We start from the raw sequence: 16,196 nt of genomic DNA on the forward strand, positions 1-16,196 counted from the left end.
CACTTTTGTGCCATTTCTCTATTCTTGAGTTTCACTGTGATAATTTATACAATCCACATTTTTTAACCATTTATACATTACCTGCAATCCTTTCTATATAAGTGCGGCATTTCTAATCACACCGTGACCTTCCTTCTTGGCCAGCACCGTCATGGGCGGAGGAGAGATGCTGATGAGCGGCCAGCACTTCCCGATGGAGATGAAGAGCGCTGCGGCAGCTGCGGCCTTCCACTACCCGACGCAGTACAGCGCCGCAGCAGCTGCGGCTAATTTCAATCAGCAGCTGAGACACCACAAGGGAGCACCACTCCCGCTTTTCTGAGGCGAACGACATCTCCCGTAGTTTCCCCTTCATTCTTCTTCTAGTTCTGTCATGGAGGGAATCCGAGGACTCGTTTTTTTAGGAGACAGACGACGACTTCAGACGCAGGCAGCGCCTCTCCCTCATCTCTGAGGAAAAGAACTTTCTGCCGAGTTTCACATGGACTTTTCTTCTCGTTTTGTCGTAGAGGAAACCCCAGGACACACTTCAGGAGACAGACGACATTTCCAGCTAGCAGCTGGGACATCAAAGGAAAGCACCTCTCGTTTTCAGAGATGCCAGAAGAAAGGATATCAGTAGTTTCCGCCGCAATCTTCTTCTAGTTCTGTCTGAAAGGAAAGCTGGAAAACTTATTTTAGGATGCAGACGACAAAGTTTGAATGGAGCACATGTTTGTGATTGGTTGATTTTTACTTGCTTGTGTTGTGCTTGTGTACTGGAGTGTTTACACTACAGTTACCGTTTGATGGAATCACACGTTTTTGCGCAACTCTAGTATTCACTTTCATATTCCTAAAAGCAGACAGAACGTCACCAGAGCAAAGCATTTTCTGCAGATTCAGTCTCCAAGCATTATGAATGGATATCTTTCATCATTCAAAAAATATATATTACGAAGAATAAGGTTATAACAATGACCGGAAGCCAGTAATGTGATGAAAGAATAGAAGTGACAGGTTGGTCAAAAGTTTGTCATTCGGAGGACTGAGGAGGAAGAAAGAAAGAAAGAGAGGAAGACCTAGAGAATGCCTAGTCATGGTGAGGCATAGATGTTACTAGCAAGGGGCCTTAATATTCAGGTAGTGAGTGACTAAGTGCCTTAACCGGGATGTGCTTCCTCTGCCTTAGCGTCTGAAACCACGTGGTGTTGCGGTAGTCACATGACGTTTGGTGATAAGCACCAGTGATATTGGACACTTGATTTAGATCAGTATTGATGAGAAGAGACTTGATATAACATCAGCCAGGTCCTTATCGCGTGAGCGAAAGATATCGGCGAGAACTATCGCTGTACAATAAAAGTAAAAAGACTTATTTCCTTCAAATTATGCCATTTTCTCGTGATCTGAAATTTCTCTATCATTAATTTGTAAGGTTTCGGGAAAGAAACGTCCTTTCAAAATAAGATCTGGTCGCTGTCGTCTTAGTCAAACATGTTTGTTCATCATCTGGAGGTGGTTTACCTTGACAGTGAACACCTTCGCATTCCAAAATCGAAGCTTGAACAGGATGTTTAATTCGTGCTTAGGTAAAAATCAAGTTCATAATATCTTAATAATATCTACAACACAGGTTACATTTTATAATTCCTTACAGTTCAGTACCATGTATATAAACTCTGTAAATTCACCAAGAATTATAATTATACTTCCTTATAGGCCTCTGCCTTAAGTTCTGTAAATCTCTAGGTTGTAAGGAGTTTGCTTTAAAATTTACGCATTACATGTTATTCACTCTGCCGTCTTGAGGAATATGCCAAACTTTTGACGCGTAGCAGAAACTGGAATATTCCGGTATGCTATATCTTGTTTAGATCTGCAGTAGGTCTAATGCCCCACTTCGAATCGATTTAAATCATCTCTGTACATTTTTATCTTAATTTTTTTCCACGTTAATCTCCCCGTGTTCCTTTTAGTTAAGATGAGAATCACCTTTTAGAGTGAGCTTTTTAACCAATACATAACTTGCTTAATTATCATGTAAACTGAAAAAAAAAGTTCCTCCGTAGGTAAGTGAAGTCGCTTTGAACAATTGGTCTGACATGGTAATACTGGTAATACTGTCTGCTCAGGGGAATTACAATTACAAAACTATTTGTGGAATGATGGTGACATTTGTGTCTGTTTGAAACATGCCTTATGTTCACTTAAAAGATGTCAAATTTTAGATCTTCCATATTAAACAGTTTCCCCACTGAGCAGTCTCTAGAGGCAGACACTTCTGAGTGAGTGTGTACGCAGCAGACAGTAGTTCATGACTGCACGAATAACTGTAAATGAAATACGTAGTCACCTGCTATACAGTTACAGGGGAAGTATCTTCCTAACTAAGATATTTGATATATAACGGGCCTCATTCATGTATTCTTACAGATACTGTAGCTAATGAAATTTCTGCAACAAGAGTGCCTTACTGCATGTCCATTTCGGTGCCAGAATTAAGGCACCCCTGTGCCCTTTATACAGTTAAAAAAAAAAAGGTTGAAAATGTGTTTTGCTGAAGTCTGCTTCATGAGTAATATTTTTAAAGAATAAGGACTCATAACTATAATAGTTTTGATGTGTTTATTTTAATATATTGACATCTTGAGTGCCCTTAAAACTATTTTTGCTACTGAAGAAGTAATTTATCATGACAGTCTAGGTATTTTCGAATCTCTCCTTCTCATCACATATCATTCTTTGCCTTCATTCTTTTGTAAAAAAGATATTTCTCCCTAGTAGTTAAGTTATTTGCTTTTACACGCACAGTAGTTGTATGTTTTAGTGTTGTTAATACATGCAATAAATTTAATCTTATATGGATTCGGTTATTTCCCTTACTTTTGCATCATTGTAACAGGAAATGAACAGGTTTGGTGTCATGACTATGAAGTTTATTTAATAACACACGCGCGCTCAACACTTATGCACCTTCAGACCATTTTTCAGATGCCTTACCAGGTACCTTTTGTCTAGGTAGCCCATTGATATCCAGCACTTGGTTCCATAGAGTTGGCGGCTCTCTCTTTTTGAAATTCTCGATGTTGAGCAGGAGGAAAGAAAGCGACTCGAGGGACTTATCAACATCCCATAGAAAGAATGAGAATTTATCCCCCTCAAGGTTAAAATATTTTGGGCTCATGGGCTCTGCCAAAATCCCAGTGAAGTACGCATCTTCCATGACGAAAGGATGAGTTTTGTTAGCGGCCTGGAAGAGTCGTGGTGCAATTCCAGTGCGGATGATGTAGGCCGGACCACGGCAATATGGCGGGTAGAAATCTCTGGCAAAAACTTCCCGAGGAATAACCCATTTGGCAGGACAGTGGGCCGAGAGCTCGTGGCAAACCTTCGGTTTAGGGTGGACGATGCAAACAAAGTCTTCGTCTCTGCTTTCCAGAAAGCGGCTGAGATCAAATGCGTTGACGAAGATATCCACATCGCTCTTAAGAACCCAGCGGGCTGATGGACAGAAGGTCTTGACCCAGTGGAGGAGGGAGAGAGTCTTCAAGGTAAGATGTTCGTAAGTATCCCTGAAATTCATCTGTATGATGTCGTGGAAGATTTCGCTCTCTCTCGTGATGCTGGCCTGGGCTTCGTTCGAGTCAGCGGTGCCCAGGAGAAAAACGGTCTTCATGCCTGTTATGTTGCGATACTTCGGATTCCCCCACAGGTCCCTGCAAGTAATTTTAGAAGAATGAATGACAACTTACTTTTATGTCAATAAACATGCTGTATTCGTTTTATGTCGTGTCCATATTTCTTAAAATTCGATGTGTTTTATCAGTGTTACTAGGAAGACATCAGATAGATCAAGGGAAACTTGAATCATTTACTTCACTATTTGATGAGGCTAATAGATTATAAAAACTTCTTTCCAGCTCCTTTACGGTACTTTGATTATCATTGCTATTACGGGTTCGGCATTCCATCGTTTACTCGTTTGAGGGAATGACGCTTTGAATGAGAATGGAAGTCATAGCTATGTATTTTCATCCTAGCTGTACAGTTGACTAAATACCACTTGCATGATTCCCTTCTTGAGTCAACGATACATCATGAGCCTTTTGAGGATTTTTCATCCCTCAGGTCTAAAATACTTTTCAATATATCTGATTATGTAAAATAGATTAGAAGATAGACAGATAAACAAATTAAATTACAGTTCGGCAAAGCTCAACTTCCACATTCTTTACAACAAGACCACAACAAGAATTTACAAGAAACAAAAACTCCAACAGTTTCCCATTGTTAGTTAAAGCAAGAATCTTTTCGATAAAGCGTATATTTCACTTGCACAAGACAGAATTAGAAAGAATATGAATGAAAAGGATCTCCGCAGTGTCGTGAAGACCATGAACCTTCATGGTGAATAGATGAATGGGCAGTATATATATATATATATTGCCATTAAGCGCTGGTTTCATTGTTTGAGGTAGAGAAACTCTCATCCAAAAGTTCCAGACTTCCAGTGTGGGTCGCTGGTGTAGATACGTGTTCGAAGTGTTGGCGTGTAGACCTCTGGTTTTGCTGGTGAGATTGGTCTTTATATACCGAATTTTGCTTTTGTTTGCGAGTGGTAGTGTTTCGTATGTACTCGGAAATGTTGATGATGATACTATAGTGATAGAGGGACCCAATTCACGTTCAGTCTTATCCCCTGACACGTCGAAAGAAATGACGACACGGCCACTGACGTTAAGACCAAGTCTGCATAAGTAGTTCAATGCTCATTTGCTTCTTGGACCGTAGATGACCGTAGTGATGACCGAGCTACGCTCCAACAGCGAACTGGAAGGTATGGCTATTTGTGCTTTGCGTCAAATTGAAGAACCGTGCTAAGAATAGAAAGAGATGTTAGACATAAGACTGGTTGCTTAAAAGAAAAGTTAACTCGTGCATCCCTCATAAATGAACTCGGATGTCATCCAAGTGATTGGTATAATTATTTGAGGATGGGCGAGGATAAATTTAGGGAACTGCTGGCATTAATAACACCTTATATCAAGAAATCAGACATTTGTATGAGGCAAACTATATGTGCCGATAGACTGATCGCCACACTATGGTATTTAGCAACGGGGAGATCTTGTCAGAACCTAAAGTTCAGTGTGGCGATATCGCCTCAGAGCCTTGGGAATATCAGTGACAGGTAATAAAGTCGGAGGAAAAAATGACTTAGAAAAAGTCACAATTTTGGCTAGAAAAAGTCACAGGAAAAAACACATTAATTTATGGTGACTGGTAATAAGGTCACAGGGAAAGATGCACAATACTACTTTGGGGTCATTATCTTTATGCTATCTACAGTCTTTTGTAAGTTTTACAGTAATACTCAACGGGCTTGTACTAAACCCGCGTTTGAAAGGGTGGATACATGGATACATACAGAGTTAAAATTTACCATTGGAGTTCACTATTTAGAAATTGTGATTTTTTTCATGTGACATTTTTCCCGCGACTTTATTTTTTCTGCGACATTTTTACCTGGATTCGGAATATCATCCCGGAAAGGACTTTTGATGTTTAGTTTCTTGGTGACAGGTTCGCATCTGGATATCTAACCCTTAGCTTGTTTATTAAAATATCGTAAGCGATATTTCCCTAGTTTGTCTGAATAACATTTGGATTTCATATTCCATAATCATGTGATTTAATTAAAGCAATCAAGTCAGTCCAAAGCGACTTATCAACTCACACTTCTATGCCAGAAATAAAGAATTCCCAAGTCATGTGTCCCAGACGACACGGAGTATTACCGAAATGATATAGGTCTGCGTCGAAGTGACCTCCATTCATTCACGCACGGATATGCATTTCCCCCTTAATACAACCGTGCCTTACAATGAATGCGTTATTTATAGCTCATTTTAAACAAGTCGCTACGAATGATCTGTGCGACAGCCTGTACAGACTAAAAACAACCACATTCACGCACCGACGTCCAACGCTCCGTCCACTTTTCTGCAAGTCCTCGAGAAAGAGTCTGAGCGTGATTGGGGTCCCATAGAGCTGCTGTCGGACAATGAACAAACTTCAAGTGCCAACATATAGTACCTTGCGCTCCAGTCAGGACGGATGGATTCTACCAACACGAGTGAATTTATAAAGCAAACTGACAAATGCCAATATAATTTGCACAGGATCGAGGATAAGTGAATTCAATCTGCTATTAATTGTATTGCAATTGCCACTTTTAATACTGCAGTCAAGACAAAATGAGTTCAGCTAAGGGTGCAACTGTCAATACACCTGGCTCATCAGTCTAAACAAGCGAGTTCCTCAATACCCCATGAAGCTCAACCTTCTGGAAAAGATTCTATCTTCTCAAGGTAAGGATTGTTTATGGATTTGCTTTTGAAGACATGACTCATGTACCTGTGAATACATATTTTTCTAAATATCAAGATTTACCCGGTTTCCAAAAATTAGATTTCCCGGTAGATCTAGGTAGTAACTCCGCGTTGGGTATTTCTTTGGAAATTACAGTTAACTATAGTTTTCGGGGTTACTAAGAATTTACCGTTACTTTTGGGGGGTCGACTGTAATTAACCCCCAGGGCCTACTAAACACGGCGAAATACATTGGGTGCCCCAGTCCCAAGCGGTTTTTGTATTCGCGGGACCGTTCCTGCTGTCCGTGCGGAGTTATTGCCTAGAACTACCGATTTACCGAATATGGCAGTTTGGTGCAGTTTGTATTGAAGTTTTTTAATACGAATTGGTCAAGGAGTGTATATTTTTAAGTGTGATAAATTGTGTTAGTAGTTTACGTAATGGAAACTCTTCTAGTTAATAGGATCAAAATTTCTCATATGCACGAATAATGCATTCGACATTAGATTAGTTCTCTCTGAATATTGGTGCCATTTGATTCGTTGTGAAAGGGATTTTCCAGTTTGCCGTAATATATTTTATCACATTTTACAAGGAATTTCATATATGCAGCCAGAAACATCTTTAGGAGAATTTTTTATTACTGAACTCTTAACATTAACGTTCCTGAAAACGTTTGTTTGTTGAAAAGCTTTAGAATTCTAGAATTTCTCGAAATCTTTTATCATATGGTGAATTGAGATTGTTATGCTTACTAAATTCAAGTTTGTCATCAGTTAAATAAAATATTTACCCAGCTCTTTTCCATGCTACATCCACAAAAGTCTTGGGTATTTAAGTTTCAAGGCAATATCATACATAGTTTTAAACTCAGCGTCAAGAAATAGCGGCCTACAGACACGCAGAGCCCTTAGGAACATCCCAGAAAAAAACAAGAGGTTAATTCTATAGGAAAGGGGCGCACCAGTTTCTGTGTTAAACTACTTAAAATGCTAAAATAACACTTTGTCTATGCTTCAGTATCATTAGATAAACGAGGAAAACCCTTACAACCACCAACAATCTTGGGGGTCCACAGGTGGGAACCGGGAGTTTTGTGGGGGATACAAAAACCATTAAAAAAATGATTTAGCGGTCATTTTTTGCACATTCCTGAATTTAGTTTCGGCGTGGCGAACAGCGCTTCGCGCCGTATCTGCATTTTGAAATATTCTTGGCTATTCCAAAAATTACCCCGTTTGTACGGCGACGTTACGTGTTTTTAAAGCATCACCATAGTCGGGTCAAGGTTGAACTACTCCCTAACTAAACAAAAACAAAAATCACCATACGTTATGATACAGCATTCTCATTATAGAAGAGTAAGATGGTAGATTAAATTTGACAACGTCTTCGAGGTTTGCGTGAGAGAGAGAGAGAGAGAGAGAGAGAGAGAGAGAGAGAGAGAGAGAGCAAAACTGGTGGAGGGATAATATCGAGTGGTTTAATGGCGGCCGTGAGTATGGGTATTGTCTGTTGCAGTCTCCGAGAATGTCAGTGACGGGAGTACATTACGAGTCGTAAGAAGTGAGAGAAGTGAGTAAGTCTGTAACGTGTACTAACCTCAGAGTCTGTACTAAACAGTTAGTTTGACAGCGGTCTTAACCATTGATGGTCAGTTGGTGTTGTGTGATTTGATTGGTTTTGATATTGTAAAGTTGTTGTGTGTCTGTTTAGTTGTGGTGAAGTTGAACAGGTTGGTTGTACTGTGACTTGGCGGTTGGGGACAGTGTTGGTGGTTTGTCGTGCTGGGTTCGGGTTGTTGCATGGTTGTCGTGTTGTTACGAGCAACGTAAAGGGGAAAGTGTGGCTGTGGAAAAATGTGTCGGCTGGTACGATTAAAGTAACTGTGGGGGGGCTGGCTTGCTTTGTGGCTGTGTGTGTGATCCCGCCACAACATCGAAAAGGTTGTAAGTTTGTTTTCAAGTAAGTTTTCCACAGGAACACTTGTAGAAGCTACTACCATGATGACGAAGAACAAAATAGCCGTGAGAGAAAATTTTCCATATTCATTGTGTAAGAATGGATCATAGAGAAATAGGATAGTAAAGAGTGTACCCTGTACGTATTGCATTCGTCGCTTTTTATTTTTTTATTTTTTTATTTTTTGGTCCTTGCATGCGCACCCAGATACAGATGTCAGTCTGTAGTTGACTCGGTAAGAGACGGAGCTCCCGCGACTTAGGTTTATTTTATTTTTTTCCCCGCGAGCTTCAACATTTTAAAGTATCGTTTTTTGGGACTAAGCGTTTCTTCATTGAATAGTATCTAAGAATTCTGTACACTAGTCTTCGTAACTCTTTTGTAACTACTTTCTTTATAAGCCCATGCACCCCTTTCCTATTGAATTGCCAAACAGAGAATTTAACTTTCTGATAGTGATGGGAATAATAATTAACAAAGAGACAGTGTTAGTTGATTTAGAAAGACTGATAAGGTGGAATTTCTATCATTTCTACGGACTGTTACATCAAGAAAATTCAGATTACGGTTTCTTTTAGAAGGGACTAAATTATTGAGCTAAATCACAAATTCCAGGAGATTTTCATGAACTGGCAAAATACAGAAAATATCATCCACATACCTAAACCACACAAAGTTTTGGAGCAAAATTCTTTTTAAGAATTTTTCTTTAAAAAAATCCATATAAATATTGTTAAGGACAGGAGATAATGAATTATCCATAGCCATGCCAAAATTTTGTACAAAAAATTCACCATAAAAACAAAATTTTCTATCTTTGATATGTAACTGTATAAGACTAATGCCGTTTGCTCCAGTTAACGGAATGATATAACTTTCTAAGTGTTTCTCCTATATTAAAATCAAAACTCTAATGTAAACTATTCAATTTGTTTATAAAGTCAGCGTTGTTTTTTTTTTTTTTTTTTTTTTTTCATTCGTGTTAGAAATGTTTCCTATTAAAAGCGTACGAAGCGCCTCAGTGGCGTGATTGGTATGGTCGACCTGCCACCTCGGTGGCCGCGAGTTCGATTCTCGGGCTTTCCATTGAGGTGTGAGAGATGTATATTTCTGGTGATAGAAGTTCACTCAAGACGTGGTGTCAGAAGTCACGTAAAACCATTGGTCCCGTTGCTGAATAACCACTGGTTCCATGCAACGTAAAAACACCTTACAAACAAACAAAAGCATACGAATTTTTAAAAGCCATTTAGATAAATGATACGAAACTACTGAACTAGTGATCGGTCTGGTAGGGTTATTGATATTGTGTCTTGACTAAACCCTACAGATAAGGTAGGGAGAAGCATTGAGGTATCAGCATTCATTAAATGGTCAAAGCCCATTAAAATGGATTTCATTTGTTTACTGAAATGAGAGTTTACTGCCTGTGCAGGATAAGACCTCAGTGTCGTTTATGTTTCACTATCATTTAATAATGCTATTATTTTATTACATAGTGATTTATTCATTATTACCACTGCATTAGACTTGTCTGCCTTTGTTACTTGCAGTTTCATCTTTTTTTAGGTTTTTATAAGACTGGAGGAATCTTATGAGTACATCGGTGTGTATACTATATACATTATACGTAGGGTAGATATATATATAATATAATATTATATAATATATATTAATGTATATATATGTATATATATATATTATATTATAGATATATAATTATATTATATATAATATATATATTTATAGAATATTAATTATAATAATATATATATATATATATATATATATATATATATTATATATATATATATAATATTATATTATAATTTTTGTATCATAACCCAGGAAGCTTATAACTCAAATCAAACCCCTACCTCAGTGACAGATGAGGAGCTGAAGTGTGAGGGAGGGAGGTGGGGAGGGACGAGATGGGAGTAAACCTCGCTCGAAAGAATAGGTTGGCAATGCTTGGCAATTCCTTGTAAGTCAAGAGTAAACTCCATAAGTACACCATTTTACAATGCGTTATGTTACCAAAAATTAGGGCGAGTTGTGTTGTACACTGTATTAAAGTACCATTTCGATCAAATAATTAGCTTGTAAGATATTTGAGGAAAACTATGACTCGTGGCCCCTGAAATGCATAGTAGTACACCTGTACCTTCAACTCCAGCAAACACGACCTCCATGGTTGTTCATAAGCTACGTGTAAATGACCACATAAAGTTTTGGGGAAGAAAAGGCGAACATGATGCTTGCCATTTAGAAACATGGGTCGAACAAATTGAAACCCATTTAAATAACATACTGGAACAGACATAGAGAAACTAAGTAAAGCCAAGGCCTATTTAGACTGATCTTCAGGAGATATAGGATGTTATGTTCATAATTGTGCCTATAAAAGACTTATGAATTGGGAGGAACTAAAGCAGTACCTCAGGAGAATATATTCCACAGTAGGTGAAACTGACCCAGTCGTCAGCCTTGCAAAGATAGTCCAAGAAATGAGTCCTCAGTTATTTAGTCATTTCAAGGAATGGGGTCATTTGATTGTAAACACACCATGGACTAAGGATGTAGCGGGAGAAAGGCTACTGACAGTTGATAATTGTCAAAATGTTTAGATTAGCTTTGATGTTGGGAAGCTTACCCTCAAAAGCCCTTGAAAGGATGAGTCACACATGGTGTTTAGAAGACGATGTCATTGAAATTGAAGCTGAAGTGAGGAAAATTTTTGGTAGAAATCCCGAAGTGAACAATCTATATAGACCTTTAGTTACAGTAGGACAAGAAGGAGAGGAAAAGTCATCAACCCAAGGAATACATCTCAAGGAAGATCTTCAATAGTTACATGTTACCACTACCAAAAGAAGGGGCATTGCACAAGTAAATGGTATGGAAAAGCTTATTGTCCTTATCATAAAAGAACAGGACATAGTGCCAGAGATTGTTAGAATAGACCTAGGCATAGATCTCAGTCACAAGCTAGAGGTAGAAACAGAAGTCAATCTCCACAGATTAGGAGGAACAGAAATCAAGGCTATAATAGTGGTCAAAGTTATGACTAAACAGCAAGCCTAGCATACCAGTCAGAACACGAATTGTCATGATTTAACAGTAAATTTTTACACAGCTGGAACAATGGACATTCTTACATAGTGAAAAAGGGACGAGAGCGCCCACAGTAGACCTAACCAAGAGTACGGCAAGGTTAATATAAGAGACGAATATTGCTATAGACCAGCATTCCCTGCCCATGTTGGTCTAGAAAAGCCTATTGCCATATTTTTTGACACAGGCAGTCCAAAGAATATAATGTCCGAAAAGATATATCACGCATACTTCTCCCATTTGTTTGAACCTTGTAGTAGACTGTAAAATCACAGATGTTTAAGGAAACAGAATCAAATTAATAGGACAAACTGATTTACCATTTAAGTTAAAGAAGAACCTCACTTAAGGAAAAGATTTCTAGTAGCATTTGTACACCTATTAATTGGTTATCCAACTAAGGCTAAACAAGGAATTACTATTGAAGCGGCTAGAGAACAATTAGTGATTAGAAGAAGGCATAAGAAATATAGAATACCACTGTAAAAAGATTAGGAAAAACAGAACTCAAGAAAAGGCGTCACTGAAGGAAAAACAGAACTCAAGAAAAGGCGTCACTGAAGGGTATCCTAAAGAAGGATAAAGTAGAAGAAGAATACCAATTGTAACGAATGCACAACAGATCAGTGATAATTTAAAATCAGACCAGGAAGTTTTCTTTAAACTAGACAGAGAATTCAGACTTAAACCAGGAGAAGGTACTACCTGGCTAGAATGCACAGTAAACCCATGATACGAAGGGAAAGAAATACTAACACTAACAGAAGAATCACAAATAAATGGAATACATTATACCTCTAGCCTACATTAAGTTAGACAAGGTAAAATAGCTTTGCTAGTTGAAAATAGAAAAAAAAATTAAGCTCTCACAAGGCACTGAATTAGATTTAGCTGAAGTATATAATTACCCTATTCATGTAGCAGAAGGGGAAACAGTTGGATCCAGTAAAAAGCGGGATACAAGCTCAACTCGTGTAATGGAAATGAGAAGGAAAAAAAAATCTGGACTCAATTGAAGGATATCCAGGAAGATTCTGCTAGAGAAAAACTCGTTGATTTATTACGCGAATATAGTGATGTAGTCGCCATAGAAGGAGGCACTCTTGGAAGTACAGAAGAAATAACCTTTAGAATAGATATCCCACAGAACACAAGCCAATTTACTTACCTGCTTATAGAGTAGCACATTCCCAAAAGGAGATTATTGAAAGAGAAGTACAACAAATGAGGAACCAAGGAATAATAGAACCATCAAAATCTCCATGGTCGTTTCCACGATTGCTAGTTCCAAAGAAGGACAAAACTTATCGAGTAGTGGTCGATTTTAGAAGACTCGATAAGATTACCGAAAATTATCTGTATCCGATGCCGTCCATGAGAGATCTCATCAATATCATTGGATCCACTAGGTATTTCACCACAATAGATTTGTTAAAAGGATTTTTACAGATTCCTTCAGGTGAAGAGAGTAAGCTTTTAACGGCTTTTTCCACTATTAAGGGTAGGTATCCAGTATCCTTTGTTAGTTTGATGGATAACATTTTAGGTGACTTATTAGGCAAGGATGTGCATTGCTATATCGACGATTTGGTAATAGCAACAGGTACCATTGAAGAACATATCAAACTAGTAAGAAAATTCCTAAGGAGACAGGAAGGCAAACCTCAAACCTAAGTTAAAAAAAAGTGCAATTTCCTTAAAAGGAAAATAGACTACCTGGGACACACCTAAAGTGAAGGGGGGTTTTGAAGTAAATGACTTAAAGATTAAGCCAATGGAGGAGTATCCCACACCTAATTGTAAGAAAGGCATAAAATCATCCCTGGGTTTAGCTGGATTTTACAGGAAGTTCATAAAAGATTTCGCTACTATAGCAGTGCCATTGACCGAATTGTTAAAGGAGCAAATACAGTTCTGGTGGTCATCCAAGCAACAAAGAACATTTGATGAATTAGAAGAAAGGTTAACACACCTTCCAGTTATTAGTTTCCCAGACTTAAAGAATTTTTCTTAGCCACAGATGCAAATCTCACAGGTATTGGAGCATGTTTAATGCAGAAACATGACGACAAATATTATGCTATAGCGTACTACAGCAGAAAACTAAAACCAGCAGAATAAATTACTCAGTAAGAAGACTTAGAATCACTAGCCATAATAGATGTTTTACAGGATTTCAGGTACATATTATTTGGCTACAAAATAGCTCTGTTCACTGATCATTCAGCCGCAGTAGAAATGCTAAAAAATCCGAACTTTTCCGGATGGAGAGCTCATTGGTTTATGTACAAGAGAAAAGCAAAGTAGCAGACGCATTATCAAGGTACATACCACAAAGTGAAGGTATTGATATGATTACCCAAGAACCAAGGTCGAGTGAACCCGTAAGCCATGTACTTACCATGCATTCTCAGAAGAACGGTTTTGGAAGAATTTCAAAAGGAAACAAAGAGAAGACGAAGATCTGAAAGAAACCCTCCAATTTGTGAAAAACAAAAGAGAATTTAGTCCTCAAGAACAGTCTGATCTAAGCAAGAGAATTGTTTGCCCCATAGGCGCAATACACATTATACATGATATACTAATCTGGATATGTGAAGAATTTGATCCATTTAAGACATTTCAAGGTGTAACCCATAAGAGACTAGTGCCTGAAAGCCTAAAGAGTAAGTTATTGAACTAATGCATGATGATGACATGAGAGCTCATCCAGCTAGACTAGTAAGAAGATCCTTCCGTTGGAGAGGTATTTACAAAGATGTTAGTTATGTGAAAAGTTGCAATAATTGTAATAGCTACAAGGGAAGTACCGATAAGGCAGTACCTATAGGGAAGTATCCAATCCCACAAACTATGTTTGAAAGAGTAGCAATAGACCTTATTACTAACTTACATACCACAAGTAAAGGAAATAAGAATATATTAGTATGTATAGATGCACTCACTAGATATACAGAGCTAATACCAATAACTGACAAAGGAGCCAAGGAATGTGCGGAGCCCTCTTTGACAATATCTTTTGTAGATAGTACTCCGCTCCACAGCTTATCATCTCCGACAATGCTACAGAATTTAACAATTGTCTAGTACAAGAAATCTCTAATGCTTTTAAGTGGAGAAGGTAACTATAACCATATCACCCAGCTAGTAATGGTCTAGTAGAAAGGGATAACAGAAAGGTTCTAGATGCATTAAGGCATACCATAGGACAAGATCCTGAATGGGATATAAACTTACCATTAGTGCAGTTGTCATTAAATGCCAGGAATCATTCCAGTACGCAACCTACACCCATAAAAGCCTTTGATGGGATATGAACAAAGATTACCATATGTATGGCTAAATCAGGCAATACAGCCTAATTACTCGGAAGACATTATGAAGATAAGAATTGTAAATTTACACAAGAACCTAGAAGCAGCCCAGAAGATCATGGTAGACAAACATCAAGAAGGATTAAGACCAGTAAATTACAAGATAGGAGATGAAATTTTTATTAAGAAGGTAAGAAGTGGTATTGATTATAAGTTAGCCTAAATTCACAGGACCATACAGGGTCGTAGATGTACAAGAGACCAAAATAAAGGTGAATAAAACTGAATAATCAGATACCGTTCACATACGCTGCATCATTAGCAGAAGAAGGATTTTGGATTAATAATGTCAAGAGAACTAAGGAAGTCAAAGAACCAGAAAGGGCTGAAGAGTCAGAAGAATTTTCACCAGAGGGAACCAGACACAACCTAAGAAACAGGAAAGCCACATTTCAGTAATTTTGATAAGAAACAAACCATTAATCATCCTATTATTTTCTGTAATTGATTTTTTACTACAAAGTTTACTTTCATCGGTTGACTTAGGTATAACTTTTGTATTGTTGCAATTCTTACTCTGTTAAGTTGGTTTTGTAGCAAAAATTTGAGGTAAAGAACTCTTCACTTCGAATTTATTCTCTTAGAATAGAAGGGAAATAATTAGGAATGAGGGAATTAAGTGAAAGTGATAGTATTTCACAAAGTTTAACAGTTTTATATTAATAATTTAACCAAACATGACTAACGTGACTGAAGGAATATTTCTAAACGAAAGAGTGCAGGAAGGATTAGGATAGATATCGTATGTTTTTTGTTTCTTTATTTAGTAGTAATTCAGACTTCAGTAAGGTAACTAACACCCAGACTCATTCTTGAATATTAAATCAGTGAAAGCCCACTAACTAAAGTTACAAGTAAATATAGTATGTTTAACCAAGTACTAATCCCTTTGGACGAGTTGCCAATAATACCTATGTATTGAACCACGAATAATACAGAATTGTTATATAAAGATACACCTTAAATGATTTCCAAAGAAGAGTTAAGAAACACACAACACTTGTTAACACACACAATTACACAAGGATATTCAGGACATTTCAGAAGTGCAAGATTTAGAAGGCATCCATCAAGACTATGTCCCCACTTCGCAGCATTCCCAAGGAAATAAGACTTTCGTCGTCGCTAGAAGAAATGAAGAATATAATGAATCGTATTTCCATTTACCACAAATAATAGAACGATATCCACCTAAAGAGCATAGGTCAGAGGACAAATTAACTATTGTAAACCAGGAAAGCAAACATTTGTTTTGCTTTTACAGTACATTTCATGCTTAATTCAGTTTGCTTGAAGAATCCTTTGTTTATATTCACTTTAACATTTTAGAAATATCTTGTAATTGTTTTGTAACATTGTATAATCCTAATATAACTGTGTTAGGAGTCT

General features: G+C 37.7%; 2 protein-coding genes across 2 annotated transcripts in view; one reads left to right on the top strand and one right to left on the bottom strand.

Annotated features, from left to right (window-relative positions):
• Positions 1–2,843, top strand: part of LOC135213617 (protein gooseberry-neuro-like) — a 154,621-nt gene extending 151,778 nt beyond the window's left edge. Inside the window, exon 8 of the mRNA XM_064247642.1 lies at positions 145–2,843. Within this exon, the coding sequence (XP_064103712.1) occupies positions 145–322 (178 nt within the window). The 3' untranslated portion in view covers positions 323–2,843. The remainder of the gene's footprint in view (positions 1–144) is intronic.
• A 104-nt stretch (positions 2,844–2,947) lies between these two features.
• LOC135213859 (beta-1,3-galactosyltransferase 5-like) lies at positions 2,948–3,658 on the bottom strand. Its single transcript, XM_064247958.1, has one exon. It carries the CDS (start codon positions 3,656–3,658, stop codon positions 2,948–2,950), a length of 711 nt encoding a protein of 236 aa, XP_064104028.1.
• Between the last annotated feature and the right edge of the window lie 12,538 nt (positions 3,659–16,196).

Source organism: Macrobrachium nipponense, chromosome 43, assembly GCF_015104395.2.
Source record: "Macrobrachium nipponense isolate FS-2020 chromosome 43, ASM1510439v2, whole genome shotgun sequence".
Taxonomy (NCBI): domain Eukaryota; kingdom Metazoa; phylum Arthropoda; class Malacostraca; order Decapoda; family Palaemonidae; genus Macrobrachium; species Macrobrachium nipponense.

What these genes read in the sequence shown, in the direction of transcription:
- LOC135213859 (XM_064247958.1), bottom strand. Translation starts at nt 3,658, where the DNA reads ATGAAGACCGTTTTTCTCCTGGGCACCGCTGACTCGAACGAAGCCCAG.